This window comes from Camelina sativa, chromosome 9, assembly GCF_000633955.1.
Source record: "Camelina sativa cultivar DH55 chromosome 9, Cs, whole genome shotgun sequence".
Lineage (NCBI taxonomy): Eukaryota > Viridiplantae > Streptophyta > Magnoliopsida > Brassicales > Brassicaceae > Camelina > Camelina sativa.
This window is the reverse complement of record NC_025693.1, coordinates 24,300,141-24,318,431: the sequence shown is the minus strand read 5'-3', so window position 1 is coordinate 24,318,431 and position 18,291 is coordinate 24,300,141. Positions and strand designations below refer to the sequence as shown.

General features: G+C 33.2%; 2 protein-coding genes across 6 annotated transcripts in view; one reads left to right on the top strand and one right to left on the bottom strand.

Moving 5' to 3' along the window:
- The window catches only part of LOC104712028 (endoribonuclease Dicer homolog 3), an 8,648-nt gene extending 5,881 nt beyond the window's left edge, over positions 1–2,767 (top strand). For all 5 annotated transcript variants that reach the window (XM_019229324.1, XM_019229325.1, XM_010428819.2 and 2 more), the window contains exons 19-24: positions 639–1,106; positions 1,184–1,456; positions 1,556–1,882; positions 1,958–2,090; positions 2,192–2,303; positions 2,396–2,767. In XM_019229324.1, the coding sequence (XP_019084869.1) occupies positions 639–1,106; positions 1,184–1,456; positions 1,556–1,882; positions 1,958–2,090; positions 2,192–2,303; positions 2,396–2,606 (1,524 nt within the window). In that variant the 3' untranslated portion in view covers positions 2,607–2,767. The remainder of the gene's footprint in view (positions 1–638; positions 1,107–1,183; positions 1,457–1,555; positions 1,883–1,957; positions 2,091–2,191; positions 2,304–2,395) is intronic.
- Positions 2,711–5,297, bottom strand: LOC104712029. Its single transcript, XM_010428820.1, has 10 exons — positions 4,947–5,297; positions 4,708–4,799; positions 4,488–4,590; positions 4,210–4,409; positions 3,982–4,113; positions 3,778–3,885; positions 3,572–3,694; positions 3,278–3,483; positions 3,024–3,177; positions 2,711–2,941 (listed from the first exon to the last, which is right to left on the bottom strand). The coding sequence occupies exons 1-10, from the start codon at positions 5,146–5,148 to the stop codon at positions 2,732–2,734; spliced, it is 1,530 nt and encodes a 509-aa protein (XP_010427122.1). The 5' UTR covers positions 5,149–5,297; the 3' UTR covers positions 2,711–2,731.

Here is an 18,291-nt window from a genome sequence, read left to right as displayed (position 1 = left end):
TTTTCCAATGTAAATGGACAGTGGTTGTGAAGACAGAACCAAAAGCTGGCAATGTTAGAAAAAAAAAACCAAATATTTATGCGCATTTGCCTCCAGAGCTATTGGTCAGAATTGATGTACCACGTGCTGTGCTAAAATCAATCTACTTGCTGCCCTCAGTGATGCACCGCCTAGAGTCTCTGATGTTGGCCAGTCAGCTTAGGGAAGAGATTGATTGTAGCATCGATAACTTCAGTATATCAAGTACTTCGGTATAGTTTTTGACTCTATCTGTTATTTAGAGATGAAAGTAGAAGATATCTTGATTGTCATTTACCTCTTGCATTGGTTTAATAAATTCAGATTCTTGAAGCACTAACAACACTTACATGCCCCGAACCGTTTTCCATGGAACGGTTGGAACTGCTTGGGGATTCAGTCTTGAAGTATGTTGTGAGCTGTTATCTATTCCTTAAGTATCCTGACAAAGACGAGGGACAACTATCACGGCAGAGGCAATCGATTATATCTAACTCGAATCTTCATCGCGTAGCAACTAATCGCAAACTACAGGTATCTTCTAATATTTTGTAAGTAAATGTCTTATATCAGTCAGAACACTAATGAAGTACCTTTTATATTGGGATTGGTTTTGATAGGGATACATAAGAAACGGCGCTTTTGAACCGCGTCGCTGGACTGCACCTGGTCAGTCATCTCTTTTTCCAGTTCCTTGCAAGTGTGGGGTTGAAACTAGAGAAGTACCATTGGACCCAAAATTCTTCACAGAAAACATGACTATCAAAATAGGGAAGTCTTGCGACAGGGGTCATAGATGGACAGTTTCGAAATCTGTATCAGATTGCGCTGAGGCCTTGATTGGTGCCTATTATGTAAGCGGTGGATTGCCTGCTGCTCTCCATATGATGAAATGGCTTGGTGTTGACGTTAATTTTGACCCGAACCTAGTCGTTGAAGCGATCAATAGAGTTTCTCTACGGTGTTACATCCCTAAAGACAATGAGCTCACAGAGTTGGAGACAAAGATCCAACATGGGTTCTCTGCAAAGTTCCTTTTGAAAGAGGCTATCACTCACTCCTCTGTTCATGAATCCTATTCATACGAGGTATGATGACTTCATCATTTTTAACACCTTGCGTTATTTGGCTAATCTCATGGCTGTTTAATTTGTTCCTCAAACAGAGATTGGAGTTTCTTGGCGATTCTGTACTGGATTTTCTAATCACCCGTCACCTTTTTAACACCTACGAACAAACTGGGCCTGGAGAGATGACCGATCTTCGTTCGGCATGTGTGAATAATGAAAATTTTGCGCAAGTTGCAGTCAAAAATAATCTGCATACCCACCTTCAACGTTGTGCTACGGTTCTTGAGACTCAAATAAACGAGTATCTGATGTCTTTTACAAAGCCAGATGAGACTGGTAGATCAATCCCTTCAATACAGGGCCCTAAGGTAAAAACATAGTTGCATGACTATTTAAAGTTCCTGCCTGAGAGTTTTTAGATTACAAAGAGAACAAATAGGTTGACATGTTTGTCTGCTTTGGTTTAGGCTCTTGGAGACTTGGTGGAGAGTATCGCTGGAGCGTTGCTGATCGATACAAGGCTAGATCTTGATCAAGTGTGGAAAGTATTTGAGCCGTTGCTTTCTCCACTTGTAACTCCAGATAAACTTCAGCTTCCTCCATACCGGGAGCTCAATGAGCTATGCGACTCTCTTGGGTATTTCTTCCGAGTGAAATGTTCTAATGATGGTGTCAAGGCACAAGCTACGATCCAGTTGCAGCTGGACGATGTTCTTCTAACTGGAGATGGATCTGAACAGACAAATAAACTGGCTTTGGGTAAAGCAGCTTCACATCTGCTTACGCAACTTGAGGTATATGTTCTGATGTTTCCACTTGCGTGTGTATTTAATGGTTTAATTTGCTGAAACTTTTTTTTGGTTCTTCAGAAGAGAAACATTTCACGTAAAATTTCGATCGGGGATAATCAAAGTTCCATGGATGTCAATCTTGCTTGCAATCATAGTGGCCGAGAAACTCCTGTTCCAGATTCTAGCGAAATCCAGAGTATAGTGATTCCAGGTGAGAGTTGCATACACTGTTTTCTACCTTAACAGATTCTTCTTTTTCGTCTTCAGTTTCTTCATTTCTTGATTTAATGAGTTTTTTTTTTTTTTTTTCAGTTATTGGACCTATAAACATGAAGAAAGGGGGGCCTCGTGGAACTCTACATGAGTTCTGCAAGAAGCATCTCTGGCCAATGCCTACGTTCGACACCTCCGAAGAGAAATCACGGTGAATTCATCATCACTTGTCTCTTATTTTGGTTCGGTGTTTTCCTGAGTATTGACCAATCTTAAACTGATAACTTTCTTGTGTCTGCACAGAACTCCGTTTGAATTCACAGATGGAGATGAGAAGCGAACTAGTTTCAGCAGTTTCATATCGACCATAACATTAAGGATTCCCAATCGTGAGGCTGTGATGTACGCCGGAGAAGCTAGGCCCGACAAGAAGAGTTCCTTCGACTCTGCAGTCGTGGAACTGCTCTATGAGCTCGAGCGCCGCAAGATACTCACCATACAAAAAGTAAACTGATTTTGACTGTTAACAAGTTACTACTGATTCACATTTAGTAAAAAGCGTACTCATCAGGAAATGTCTAGTGTGTCGACTAGTTCCGGATTGTTCTGTATGTAAACCTCTAATGTATCTGTTAATTGTTATGCCTTAATGATAAGCTCGTAGATGTTACTACAGTTGAAGCTACTAACACGTTTAAGCATCTCGAAACCTTTTCGGGATCCGAGAAACTCTATACGTTTGAAAACAGTCTTGCCATCTTTCATCACCGAGTTTGCTGGTCGGAGCTTTTCACTGTGCCTCGAGTTAGTGTGAATTGCCGCTTTGATTTCCTCCTCAGACATGTTTTCCTGCGACAGTACATAAAATCACTAACTACTTTGAAAAATGGTTTCGACAACGCGATCCTGACATATATGAGGACATTTCTACCTGATAGAACGCATAGATGTTTTGGAGAATCTGCTGACATGTAAAACCGGTTTCACTGAAGTACGACCTGGAACAAGGTCCCATCTCACCATACCAATCAATTGGAAGAAGTAACGTAATAAAATGGTTTTTGTATACCAATTCCGTTCTCTCACTGTCATGACATAACAACAAAAACAACATAAGCTTTAATATACCAAAAAGGGTAGCTTGCATACCAAGTTAAATACAGAGATGAAGAATAACATGGGAACCTTTCTGTAAGAAGTCTCATAGACCGAGTAAATGTATCATTGGTTTTCGCATCAAAGAAGGCAGATAAAGACTTTCTTTCGTTATCTTCGTTGTTGCTGAAACTATCTATGATAACACTAGCTGTTGAGGTTGGTTCAGATATTGTCCAGCAAATAGAATCTAAAAGGCTGCTCAGATTTAGCGGTTGGATCAGCGTCTTTCCCATCTGTTTGAAGAACAAAGAAGATAGAGTACGGTTTAGCGATAGCTCGGTTTTCGAAGATGAAATATATGGAAAGAGAATGCAATAATGCCTTTGCGTGGCGATTTGTGACAGCCTTTTTGGCGGATTCCACAATTTTCTGCCTTTCTTTGTGTGTTGTAGTCCTGTTTGTTAACATAGAGTCATCTTCAAGAACACATTCCGTGTGGGATTCCTGTAAGAACGCAACAACGTAAGATTAAAGGACTAGAGACTTCACGGATACTTGTCCAACAGATAATTAGAAGATATACATACCTTCCCCAATTTCTCGAACATTGTCCTAAGATCTTTTGCCAAATCAGCTGACATCCGAACTAGAGTGTGCATTGGTTTCTCTTCCAAACTCTTCTGAAGCCAGAGAGGCTGAAACAGGCGACCATTTTATATAAGAAAACAAATGATAATATGCCATTAATAATGTCTAACAAGATGGAAAACGAGTTCTCTCAATTAGCTTACTGTAACAAGGTTGCTCGAGTGACCAAGATATCTCAGAGCAGAACCAGCTTCACATACAACATGACTTGCATTACATCCAATGAACCATTGATTCATAAGCTTAGCACCTCTTTCAAGAGTTACCTGTGAAACCTGCAAGACTTGGAATGGAGCCGTTGATCATCCACAGACATTGCTACTTGCTACCATCCTTTAAGTCTCATAGGGTGTTGAGAAGTGAGGACTAACCCGGGATCTTGCTTCCTCCGAAATATCGGGATCGATGAAAACAGAACAGCCTGAGAAATCCAAGTCCTTGCTTCCCGTGAAGTCGGTTCCTTGAATGCTTCTATGTACTTTTCCTACTGCGTATACGGATTTTGATCCATCCGCTTTCACCTTAGTCTCTCCTTGATTTTTGACCGCGTAAAAAGACTCACTCAACTTAACTGCAGCCAGATCACAACTAGTATGGTAAACCTTATGATAAAGAATCAACAAACTCGGTTATATATTGACATACTCACCGTTTCTACGGACACTGTCCACAAACCACCCAAGAGTAACAATATGCAAACTCTCTCTTCTCCCATGTTTCAAGGCATGCTCAAACTTGCGACCGTCATAGCTGTAAACTCCTTTTTTTAATGTTAAGGAACTAACACAAAACTACATAAATGTTCATGTTTATATAAAGCTCAAATGATTACTCAAGTTTCTAAAGTAAACATAAAGTCAAAAGGATATCTGAACAACCAAATGTGTACACAGAGAATTCAAAAGAGAACTGTATTCACCACCAAGTCTCTCTGTAGCTTCCTTCACCTGTTTCCTTGCCTCTACATACAACAATTGATACTCAATTCATAAAACTAGCTCAGATTTCACAGATTGGTTTTGGAAATTGGATTCAAAATTTCGGTTCTAGGTAGTAAAAAGTTGAATTACCAAGTATTAATTTATAGAGGTTTTACTATAGCTAGTACCTTTAGAGAGACCAGTTACGCAGATGATTAGACCAGAGAAAGGTCCATCGAATTGAACCGGTGGTTGGGACCGGGATGTGGAAGTGGTGGTCGGAGAAAAAGGCTCCGATATGCGGCTGTCAGGTAGTGAGGGCGTTAACTCCACGCGCAGCTTCGAACACCTCTTGGTATCGATCACTTGTGCTCTTCTTCGGACTTCCATTTTTGTTAGATTTTCTTGAGTAGAAATAATTTGCAGAATCAAAGAAACAAGTTTGAGACGTGGACTTCAAGGAAGAAGAAGAAACTAATAAAAGAATTGTTATAAAATAAGAAACTTAAAGATTATGAGTATCTGTAGAATATAGTAGAGGAGAGCATGATCGGTTCATGTTAGGAAAGTAATCTTTCGTCATTACAATCCAACGACTTCGTTGATATTTTTTATATTTTTTTTTATTGGTATGAACTGATATTTTATATAATACTAGATAAGGATCCGCCCGATATGCGGGTTTTAAATAAAATTAAATTTAACAAAAATATATTAAAATTTGTTGTACATTTTTTATAAGTTTTATTTTTGCTATAATATACTGATTTATATCCATTTACAAATATTTTATTATGTTACCATTGAAAGTGTATTTTTTACTCCTAAATATATTGTATGTTACAAATATATTCTTTACCACGACCTAGAAAATGTATGTATGAACACATTAAGCCAACTATATATGTCTTTTTACTTTCACTTTTACGTAGTTTTTTTAACTACTAAAACTATTGGCTCAAAAAACATTTCGAATAAACATATATTACATAGTATACTAATCAATGATTTATCATCACAATAGTGTATGACCAACTATGGAGAGAACCTTGCGTCCAACCTCCTCCACCATGGAGAGAACTTTGACTCCACCTTCCTCCCTTGAGAAGATAACCTTGCGTCCAACCTCCTCCACCTTTCTTCCTTGGGGAGATAACCTTGCGTCCAACCTCCTCCACCATAGAAAGAACCTCGGCTCTGCCCTCCTCATGTGTGGAGAGAACATGTTCACGTCTTTTAGCTATCTCAAAATGGCTTGCTATGACAACCAATGACACTAAAGACCTTTTTCTAGCGTCACAAAATCTTTTGATAGTAACTAATGTTAAATTTTTTATTGTATTCGTGGAAGTGTCTTTGACACACCATGATGTAGCATTTGTATTTGGCACGCCCTAACTGCCACCTTGCTTAGTGAGCCCCATGTCCACTCCCATTCCACGGGCCCACCTTCCTCAATGGGTCCCACGTCTACTCCTGGCCCACCCATATCCGACGACCGTTTTGTTATGTCCGGAAGACTTTAAATACTTGTTTACCGATCCTACAAATCACCATATGATATTTCCCTGTGTTTTGTCCTCACTCGCACAGTTCTGACAATAACTTCCCGAAAGGTCATCCATCATGAAACGACTCCAGCTCAAGCACGCTTAACTTTGGAGTTCTCTCAGGACCCTTAATCGAAAAGATAAGTGCGCACTTTGGTAACATAGGTGGCCAAATCAATTCTTTTAATTATATCCGCAAACCATGGTGTCACAGTCTCTAAACTCCTATGGATCTATCAACAACAATTTATGTTTTTCCAATCTATCTATCTATGTTTGTTGTAAGCTTGTGTTCGCTTAGCCTATTTTATCTAACCATTAGGTTGATTAACTTCTACTCCGTATCTCCCTTTGGGATTGAATGAATGGTAACAATTATGTTTGCTAAAAAGGGTCTATGACCAACCAATCAAAGAAATTAGAAGAAAATTAATTTGACATAAATAAAAAATAATAGAAAATTATAAGCACGATAATATATGAATCCCAAATAATTCAAAAGTGAGAAGATAAATTAAATAAAGAATCTTAAAATACTAAATTAAAATTTAAAATACATTATTAGAAAAAGAAGACGCATAAATTAAATAAAAAATCTAAAAATACTACATTAAATTTTAAAATACTGTATTAGAAAAAGAAGACACATATATTAATCTTTTTTTTCGGGTCAACATAATAATCTTACCTATTCCAAACTGAAAAAGGAGAAAGTAGGAAAAAATTTTGGTTTTAAAAAAGAAGACAAATTCACTTTTCCATTAAAAAAGTTTTGCCAATATAACAAAGTTGAAAGCAATATTTTTGAATAAATTATTTTGTTTAGATGAAAAGTATGAGACGGTCAATGTTTATATAGAAGTGAGTATTTACAAAATTTAGAATTAATAATTAACTGTATATTTTCCTTAATCCCATTTCTATTCTCTGTAGAATTAATAACTTAAAACTTAAAATAAGTAAATTATGTTATAGTTTCGAATTTTATGAAATATATGTATATATAGATATTATCTTTATTTTCGAAAATTATTTTTTGTAATTTTTTTGATAATTATCTTTTTACATTATTAATATTGTTGAAAACAAAAAATTTTGTTTTTTGTTGTAATCTCAAATTCCTCCTATTAATTCTTAACTTTTAGACATGTCAAAATCTCAGATTGATATAAACTTGACACATGTCAAAATCTTGTTAATGGCTAACTTTGAAAACCCAACTTTATATATATATATATATATAATAAGATGAGAAGGTTTTTTCTAACTTTGCCTGCCAATGCAACACATGGCGTTCTATATTTGTGACATATGTTTTTTTCACTAATCTTAAAGTAAACTTCTTTTTATATACTTCATTTTATTTATATCTTATATGGCATATAGTTTTCTTTTAAAATAAAAGTTTCACATTGTTACAAAAATATATTTCTTCCAACTTTTAGATTAAACTTATCATATACTTCTTAATGAAAGCCTATACCATATAACCTAAAATAAAACTAATGATCAAAATAATTAAAACAAAAACAAGTTATTATACTTTTCAAATAAAAATTGAAGCCAAATTAATTTATAAATATAAAATACGTTCTAATATATTTAGAAAACCACATTGTATTCAATAATCAAATATATGGTATTAAAGACAAAAATCAAATAAAATTACATGTAATTACCCTCATAACTACACTTCTAATTTATTTTAACTTACATCTAAATGTTTTTTTAGTTAACTATATGATTTTTTAGTTAATGTAATTTATATTTAATATTCTATAAGTTACAGTTTGATTGTCTTTAAAACATATGTACTAAAAGAAAATAAAAATAACATAATTGCTTAATCACCCCATGAAATAATAGAAAACTATAGTTTAAAAAAATAATTTTATGGTAATCATACTATTTTTAAAAAAATATTAGAAAATAGAGATAATATATCGAATCTAAAAAACATTAAATTTGACACAATTTTTTTTTCATGAATTTTATTCAAAAGTTATTGCAAGATATATTATAGGATGTTTCACAAAATTTTATGACATGAGCCATATTTTAATATGCATTATTCCAAAAAGTTATATTAAGGGTGATTACAAGATTAGAGAGTAAATACTGGAGCATATGATAAATCGTGAATACACTTATTAATTATTCAAAATAATCATTGGTGATTTTTCTGCTAACTTTTAAAATACATTAAATTTGACACATTTTTATTTTCATGAATTTTATCCAAAATTTAATGCGAGATATAGTATAAGATATTTCAAAAACATTTATGACATGAACCATATTTTAATATGCATTATTGCAAAAAAAACAAAATTATGAAGGATGATTACAAGATTTGAGAGTAAATACTGGAGCATAGGATAAATCGTGAATACACTTATTAATTGTTCAAAATGATCATTGGTGATTCTTCTGTTACCTTGTAAAACATATTCTCTAGATTCATAATCTCATTAGTATAGTACAAAATTCAGGTTTTAAAAAATTTAGTTTAATGATTGGATGAATTTGAGCCGGTCTGATTTTTTCTCACATATATTCTTTTAAAATCATCAAAATCTGATGGAAAAGTCAACATATATATATATATATATATATATATATATATATATATATTTAAGTTCAAATATAGTTAATTAAAAAAATATTTAGATGTAAGTTAAAATAAATTAGAAATGTAGTTATGTCAGAAAAAAAATTGGAATGTATCTATTGTTGATATCAATTTTTCTGATTTTGTCTACCCTTCCATCTACACCAATTGACATGTTGGAGAGTTCATTTTTTTATAGTTAAAAGAACATAATGAGTAAGAATATAAGACAAGGACCGAGAAATAACCCATCATCATAGAAGTATAACACATTTTAAGCATTCATATAGAGTTTCTCATTCACAAGAAATTTGTTAGGAGGCTAATTGAAGAAAATCAAACCGTAGCAACATATTGTGGAGTCAAAATCAAATATTAAGATTGAGTTAAAAAATATATAAAGTTGTAAAACCACTCACAAAGAGATAAAAAATTATCAGTTATTTTTCTTTACGATTAAGACTAAAACATAATTTTTATTTATTTACTTTCATAGTTACTGAGTTTTGATAATAATTTTCTGGTTATAGGGATCTAGCGAATCATCAGATAACTATTCGGTATAATAATTTCTGAGTTTCGATTCGGTATAGCAGATCACGTTCGTTTGCGCCTTTCGGGTCTCCTTTCGAAGTAAAGGCCTTCGCATTCCTAATCCGTCTCTTTCCACATATACAAACTGAGAGTTCAGTCTCATATAGCATGAGGGGACATGGCTTGGTAATCGATTCAAATTGGACATAGATAATCTTTCAATTTCACATCCATATATTAAAGCTTTGGAAAAGATGTAGGGAAGATAAGATTCTTCTAGAAATATTTGTAAACTATTTTAATTACTCAATTTTCGTTTTGAATGTCTGATATATGACATTCAAAACGAAAATTGAGACTTATAATTAAAGCACAGTTTGAATATTTGAGCATTTTAACCCATGTGTGCTAAGACAATCTCCAATATATATTTTATTTTTTACTCTAAAATAGAGCATAGTTTTTTTTCAATATATCAATCTATTTTATACTCTAAAATAGATAGTATAAAAAAGTAATGTTGCATATAGAGTGATCCTACCATTTAGTCTATTTTAGAGTAAGATATAGAGTATGGTTAGAGCAAATGTTACTTTATAAAAGAGTATTGACTTTAAAATAGAGAGAAGTTGGAAATCCTCTAAGAACCTAACAATTTATCACATAATAACAAAACTTTGAGAGATTTAATTACTTTAATCAAAAATATTTCAAAAATATTTTTGTAAATATAAGATATATCATAATTAATAAAAATAAAATTAAATATATCTCGCGCATCGCACGAGCCTATTTCTAGTTTTTTATATTACCATAATAAATATATTCCTATATTTCAAAATATGAAAATATAGAAACTTGAAAATACAATTTTGAAGAAAATAATTAAATTATTGTAAAAAAAATAAAGTAGAGAGAAATCATATCTTATTATATAAAGCTTGGTTCTCAAAGTTAGTAACTCACCAGATCGTGACACGTGTTAGTTTTAACGATCAGAGATCAAAATTAAAACTCACCAGATCGTGACACGTGTTAGTTTTAACAATTAAATATCCAAATTAGTAACTCATCAGATCGTGACACGTGTCAATTTTAATAATCAGAAATCACATAGTATCAAATTTAGTAACTCATCCAATCATAACACGTGTCAATTTTAACGATCAGAAATCACAAATTTCAAGTTTGGTAAAACGATGCATAAAATAATTGTTATCTTATTATATTAAAAACAACTTTGTTAATCCTAAAAGGAAAAGGATTGTAAATACAGTCCTCTATATAAACAAATAGATGATGACATATTTTTCACCAAACAAAATAATTTCGACTAGCTTTGTTTTTCTTGGTAAAATTTTGTTCTTTATTTTTCATTAACCTTTTGTTTGATACATCATTGTTCTTAAACAAGTCTCAAAGGCAATTTGTTTGTTGTCTAATCAAAACAACTATATAAAAAGATTCTTATATATTACCACGTGTTTTTGTCATCGTTTCTTTGAATATTGTTTTGTTTATCACTTTCATAAGCATACTATGCAATCTTTGACTTTGAAGTGTTAACAAAGTTTCTTATGCATAACAACTAAGGTTTTTGGGATTAACAAATTTCTCACGGTGTTATTATTTCTATTAATTTTCAGGACAAGTAGCATAAAAAAAATGAATACACAAATGTAAGATAACAACAGATTATCTAATACTTGATCAACTAAACAGAAAGTGTTCTTATCATCGAACGATAGTACGTCTTACAAGAAAGTGGGAAGCAAGAAATTTTTTAAAAAACAATAAGCTCATTGAAATAAATTTTCTCATAAATAGAAAAGGGATTAAGGAAAATATACAAAAATTTATTAATTCTAAAAAACATAAATACTCACTTCTATATAAACATAGATTGTTTCATATTATTCATCTAACAAAATAATTTATTCAAAAATATTGCTTTCAACTTTGTTCTATTGGTCAAACTTTTTTAATGGGAAGACAAATTTTTCTTATGTTTTAAAACCAAAATATACTCCTACTTTCTACCTTTTCAGTTTGGAATAGGTAAGATTAGTATGTTGACCAAAAAAAAAATGGAGGATTAATTTATGCATCTTCTTTTTCTAATAATGTATTTTAAATTTATTGTAGTAGTTTTAGAATATTTTATTTAATTATCTTTGAATTATTTGAGATTCATATATTACTATGCTTATAATTTTCTATTATTTCATTAATTATGTCAAATTAATTTTCTTCTAATTTTTCAACCTTGATTGGTTGGTCATAGACTTTTTTTTTTGGACAAATATAATTGTTACCATTCGTTTAATCTCAAAAGGAGAGGTCATCAACCTAATGGTTGGATAAAATAGGCTAATCAAACACAAACCTACATAGATAGATTGAAAAAACATAAATCGTTGTTGATAGATCCATAGGAGCTTGGAGACAGAAGCTACATCATTGTGTGTCAAATAAAATTCCATGAATACATTGGAAAGTTTAACATTAGTTACTATCAAAAGATTTTGTGACATTGGAAAATGATCTTTAGTTTCATTGGTTGCTGGAGTAAGCTACTTTGAGATAGCTAAAAGACGTGAATATGTTCTCTCCACACAGAAGGAGGGCAGAGCCGAGGTTCTCTCTATGGTGGAGGAAGTTGGACGCAAGGTTATCTCCCAAAAGAGGAAGGTGGGAGAGGTTGGACGCAAGGTTATCTCCCCAAGGGAGGAAGGCGGAGCGAAGGGTCTCTCCATGGTGAAGGAAGTTAGACGCAAGGTTCTCCCCATAAGGGAGGAGGGTAGAACCAAAGTTCTTTCCATAAATGTATTGTGATGTAATTTATTTTTTATTCAAAATCTTTTTTGAGCCAACAATTTTAGTGATTAAAGAAACTATGTAAAATTGAATGTAAAGATACATATAATAGTTGACTTAATTTGTTCATATAGACATTTTCTAGGTGGTGGAAAATAATATATTTGTAACATACAGTATACCTAGATGTAAAAATATATTTTTAATGGTAACATACACAAAAGATTTTTATATGGATATAAATCAGTGTATTATAGCAAAAAAAAATTATAAATAATGTATAATAAATTTTATTAAAGTTAATTTTATTTACAAAACTTTAAACCCGCACATCGGGCGGATCCTTATCTAGTATATATATATATATATATATTTGTTAAAAAGCAAAACTGAATATTTTGGATGATATTGTTACCTCTAGTGATAATAAAATTTTAAAATAAAGATATGATTTATTTTAATTCGAAAATAAATTATATTGACATGCATCATGCATACTCTAATCCGGTTACTCGGATTAACAATAATGTCAATATCGATCATGTCGCACTCGCACCTCTGTGTTTGGCCGCTTCTGTTTTTGAACTGTGATAACGTCAAGTCTATCGAACAAGATTAGTGTTGGCAACGACTGTTCAAATTGACTTTTCTTCTTTGATAGTGATCATTCGCTATAAATTTGTTCACTTATATTAGAAAATAATATATATTCTTAATAAAATTATGCTATAGGGAAAACAAGAAAAAACTTGAATGCAAAAATGAGATTACGTACTTATTGTCTTATAATTGTGAATTATCTAGCTAGCTATACAACAACAAAAAGACGTTTAAAGCTAGAAACAAGAGTTAATTAAAAAGGTAATATATATAAAAAATAATAGTAAAAAGAGGTTTTAATGTTCAAATTAAAAGAAACAAGGCACTATTTATAGAATTCAAATAGCCTATCTCCTACCTCATCAATCATCATTAATGTTTTCCTGAACCTCCATAAGATCGATTTTTTTTTTTGTTGAGAAACTGTTTGTGGATGCAAAATATTACACCTATCAAGAATTTCAAAATAATGTTTCCGCGCTGGTTGTCTTTCAGTTTCGATAATTTTCAAAATAATAATTGTGACTGTGGATGCAAAATATTACTCATCTTATTTTATTCTTAGTGTTTTGTTTTCTTTATATCAAAGGTTATTTGCCATGAGTGCAAGACACATTCTAGGTGTGGGACTTTGAATCTACAACTTTTACTTCATACTTCATACAAATGGTGTGCTGATTTGACAAACTTCGCTGGAAAGAGAAAAAACATGATATATTGATTTATTGATGTACACAGATTTGCATTGCACCTAACAAATTAAAGCACAAGAGATCAATATCTAAAGAATAGTGAACTACTTTGTGTATGCAAACAAAAAGAATAAAAACAAAGTTTTATATAACTTTATCTTTATGATTTACTCATGTACGCAAACAAAAAGAATAAAAATAAATTTTTATATTTTTATATAAATTTATGATTTAAGTTCTATTAACTTTATCTTTAATAGAATTGTTACTTTGTGTCATGTGTAACTATTTTTTTTCAGCCTAAAGTAAACATAATGAATCTACCTTTGTGCTACCCACTAAAAAAATTAGGGGCTCACTTGATCCGATTATATGTAAAAATTTGTTTTAGTTCATGTAAATGATTGAAGCACTAATAACATATATTGTAATTAGTTAGGTGATGACACCTTTTTCCCCAAGTTTGATTATTCCAATTGACAAAGATAATACTTTTGCTTTTAGTTATTTATATATTCGTTTCTCGAATTTCCGGAAAATCACAATATTTTTTGGTGGTTAGTAATACTTTTTAAATTATAAATTAAAAACAATATTCGTCTCAAACCTCTTGCTTGAACTAAGCTCTCATTTTAGCTCTAATGAGATTGTTTTTGACGAGAACAGCTAGGTTCTGTAGAACTCAACTCAACATTTCTTGTCTTTAACGCTTTTAACTCTGCAAAACTTAGCCAGTCCTCTTAAAGAGTTTTTTGCGGTATAATATGAATATCCACCAAATCGTGTGGTTACATCATCAGATGAAGGAGATTATATTGTGTTTACAGTACACGGATTTCCAAAGTAGAAATATAGACATTTTCAAACTTCCAAAGATTTGGTGCATTTCCAACTCTCCTTAACGGTTTGAAAATACATATCTTTTCAATCACTACAAGAAAACAGGCATTTTGCGACTGCATTTATAGTCGATTAGTAGTCGCTTTTTCAGAAATTACGACTACGTTACGACTAATCACTGTTGTCGTAAAACGTTAGTCGGTAAGAAATTCAGTCATAATGTAGTCGGTAAATAGCGACTACTTTACAACTAATCCACGTAGTCGTAAACGTAGTCGTAATGCAGTCGTAAATTTTTACGACTATTTTGTGACTAAGTTACGATTAAGAAAACTGTGAACAGTCGTTGTGTACAGATAGTCGTAAAGTAGTCAGTAAACATTTACGACTATTTGCTGACAGTTTAACGATTAATGCGATGTGAAGGAGATTAGTTTGAGAATAGTTGTGATACAGTCGTTAAATAGTGACTACATGGCTACTACGAGACGACTATTTGACGACTGTGTTGCGACTATGTAAAGATAGATTTAATGACTATTTGAAGATTATAGGGATTAAAAACCAGAATCTTTTCTTTTTTGTTTTGTTTATAACTCGAATTTATAATCAAAGAAAGCCTTAAAATTTGCATTTTTAATTACCAAAAGTTAACCATAATTGTAATTAGTACACCACATAAGCAATAACAAAAAGAGAGAACCATATTTTTGTCACAACCAAAAGAGAGAACTAACACTATGATTCTCTTAAGTGACAAGGAACAACACATCATCCCAAATTGTCAACTTCATTAGAGTAAGAAATAGAGAGAGATAAGTAGCCTAAGAATTAACCTAAGGAGGAAATGCTCTTTATGTAGGAGGGTCGATGGATGCATCACTTGATTCAGACTCATGGAACTCAAGAAAGACCGGATCAAGTTTCTGCATGAACTTTTCCAAGCGATCAATCTTCTTCTGTTGCTCAGCCACAACTTTGGAATGTTCTGCTTCACAAGCAGCAAACTCAGCATCACGTTTTGTCGCATAAGCAACTTGTTCTTCAATGATCCTTTGAGCTTCCTGCATTTGCTCTTGCAATGCTACAAACGATGATGACTGTCCTTGTTGATGATAGCTGTTGCCATTGAGAAGACCCTGAAGATGATCCTTGAGGCTACCAAGCCCAAAAATATTACCTCGTGAATCCTTCTCGGTGGACTGAGAAAAGAAAAGGTGAAACTGTAAATACCTCATATGAAAGTTAAAGACTCTTTAAATATATATTGTGAGAAATGTAACTTTACCTGAAGAAAGATGGCAGTATAATCTTCTCCTGTGAGCTCCTGAACTCGTGAAGGATCTGACTCAATCTCAGATAGCTTAGCTTGTAAGTTTTTCTCATAAGTTGTAAAGATCTTCTCGACCTTGCGATCCACATACCTACCATCTGGCTTTGTATGAGTCTCTTTGAAAACCTCACCGAGACTCACTGGTCTCCCAAGTTTTTCTTGCTGGAATGTTACAAAAACAAAGAAAAGGGTTAAGACATAAGTTTAAGTTGCAAAGGTGTAAGAAAAAAACAAAGTTACTCACCAAGCCTTGTTTGACTTGTTGATAAGATGTTGGCCCATATAAGTGCATGTGAGGACCGAGACCATTACGGTCTGACATGCGAGCTTTGGAATAGATTTGACTCCTTTCTTGTGCTTCTTCAGTCTCCACTGAGCAACCATTATTTTCCACAGGTCACCCTCGATCCATTTAGGTTGCACTCGACTAATCCTAACGTCGCTAACCATGTTTTTCATCCGTCGTTGGCATATCTCATAGAAATACGCTTGCACTGTTCCTGTTATTAAAGGATCCCAAGTGTGTGTTTTCTATGAAAAAAGGAAAATAGAATTACGTTAGTGAACAACAACTTAATCAAAACATATCTATGAATGAAACCTCAGAACATAAAACTATACCGCAAACTCAAGGAAGTATTTTTCTTGTCTATCCGGAGGCACACATGACCAATTGTAGTATGGACCATCAAATTTGTTTGTAAAAACTCTAGTAATCTTCCGAACCAGTGCTGATCTTGCATCACGAGTAAACCTCACATAACAAAAGAATCAAGTCAGTTCTTTGACAGACATGAAACACTGAAACACGGTTGACAGAAACTAGAACACGGTTGTAAGTCTAACTAATTTACAAACTAGAACACGGTTGTTTCAGAATTTGTTTCTCAACTAACTAGAACACGGTTAGTTAAAATCGTTTACTACACACTGAAACAGACATTAAACACATTCAGTCGTTTACTACAATCTGAAGCCAACCAATAACAGACATGAAACACTGAAACACGGTTGACAGAAACTAGAACACGGTTGTAAGTCTAACTAATTTACAAACTAGAACACGGTTGTTTCAGAATTTGTTTCTCAACTAACTAGAACACGGTTAGTTAAAATCGTTTACTACACACTGAAACAGACATTAAACACATTCAGTCGTTTACTACAATCTGAAGCCAACCAATAACAGACATGAATCCCTAAGAGTATTTACTACAATCAGACAACAAAAATCAACCAACTAACTAGAACACGGTTGTAAAATTATGAAAAAGTAGACATACCAAGTCGTGTTAGGCTTCGGTTCCGGAGAGAGGACGGTGGTGAACTTATGACGGTCCGGCACCATAAGTATCGTGTTTAGAGCCCTCAACGTGTCCTCCTGGAGTTCTGGCAAGACTGGATCTGACTCTGCAAAGTTGTGACCTTGAGAAGAAGGATGACTTTGAGCGTGAGAGGCTGCATTTGGAGATCTCGCAGAATCTTCCAATGGATTCGATTGAACCGGTGAATTGTTCATCACTTCGGTTGATGACCGAGATGGATGCTCTACACCAACTCGATTCACAGAGTCTCTAAAAAGGACCTGCGGTGGTGGATAGTTTCTGACTTGCGGTGCCGCAGATGTCGATAGCTGGGGAGAAACGCGGACTTCTTCTTGAGGCGTCGGAGGCGTAGGATTTTCAGCCACCGGAGTGAAGTTGTATTGAGGCGGTAGAGGGTTGAGTCTTCTCACCTTAGACAATGGATTAGAGCCACCGGGTCTGAGAGAAGCGTTGGGGGCAACATTTCTCTTGCGTCCAGGCTTCTTGACAAGAGGCATCTTCAATGTTAGAGAGAAAACGGCGAAGAACGGCGAAGATTAGGGTTTCGATGTTAGAGAGAAAACGGCGAAGAACACAAAGAAGAAGAAAGGTGAGAATGATTAGAGATTAGGTTAACGATTAGGGTTAGGTCGTGTGTGATGGGCCGTTAATGGATTTCGTGTTTAATTAACCCAATAAGCTTCAATATAGTCGCTTATCAGTCCCTAAGTAGTTGGCATATACGCAGACTAATTTTTTTAAAAAGGCTGGGCTTGTTTAAGAAGTCTATAATCTAGTCCATTAACGGATTGGGGTAATTAAACCCAAGTATTTTGAACTTAGTCACTTAATGGTCGCTAATCAGTGGCTTAATTTAATCCTTTTAAATCCATATAATTTAATTTATATATTTTTAAACATAACATTTAATATATTTGGCTTAATTTACATATTTGGCTTAATTTATATATTTGGCTTAATTTATATATTTTTAAACATAACATTTAATATATATTACATATTATTTAGAACACAATTCAGGATATATTACATATTATTTATTGCACAAATTTGACATAAACATAATTAGGAGGATTCTTCATCATCTGGTTCTTCATCATCCGAAGATGATAAATTACACAAGAATTCATCTTCAGGTTCCACATCCTCAACGCCGTAATCTAGATTTATTGGGTGTACTTCCTCTTCCAAATTGTCAAGTACAATATCTTCAATTGTAGTCATCAATACA

Coding starts and splice junctions, on each gene's coding strand:
- LOC104712029 (XM_010428820.1), bottom strand. CDS start 5,148: ATGGAAGTCCGAAGAAGAGCACAAGTGATCGATACCAAGAGGTGTTCG. Junction 3,484..3,571: donor TCACAAATCGCCACGCAAAG/GCATTATTGCAT, acceptor TTCTTCAAACAG/ATGGGAAAGACGCTGATCCA. Junction 2,942..3,023: donor ACATCTATGCGTTCTATCAG/GTAGAAATGTCC, acceptor GTACTGTCGCAG/GAAAACATGTCTGAGGAGGA.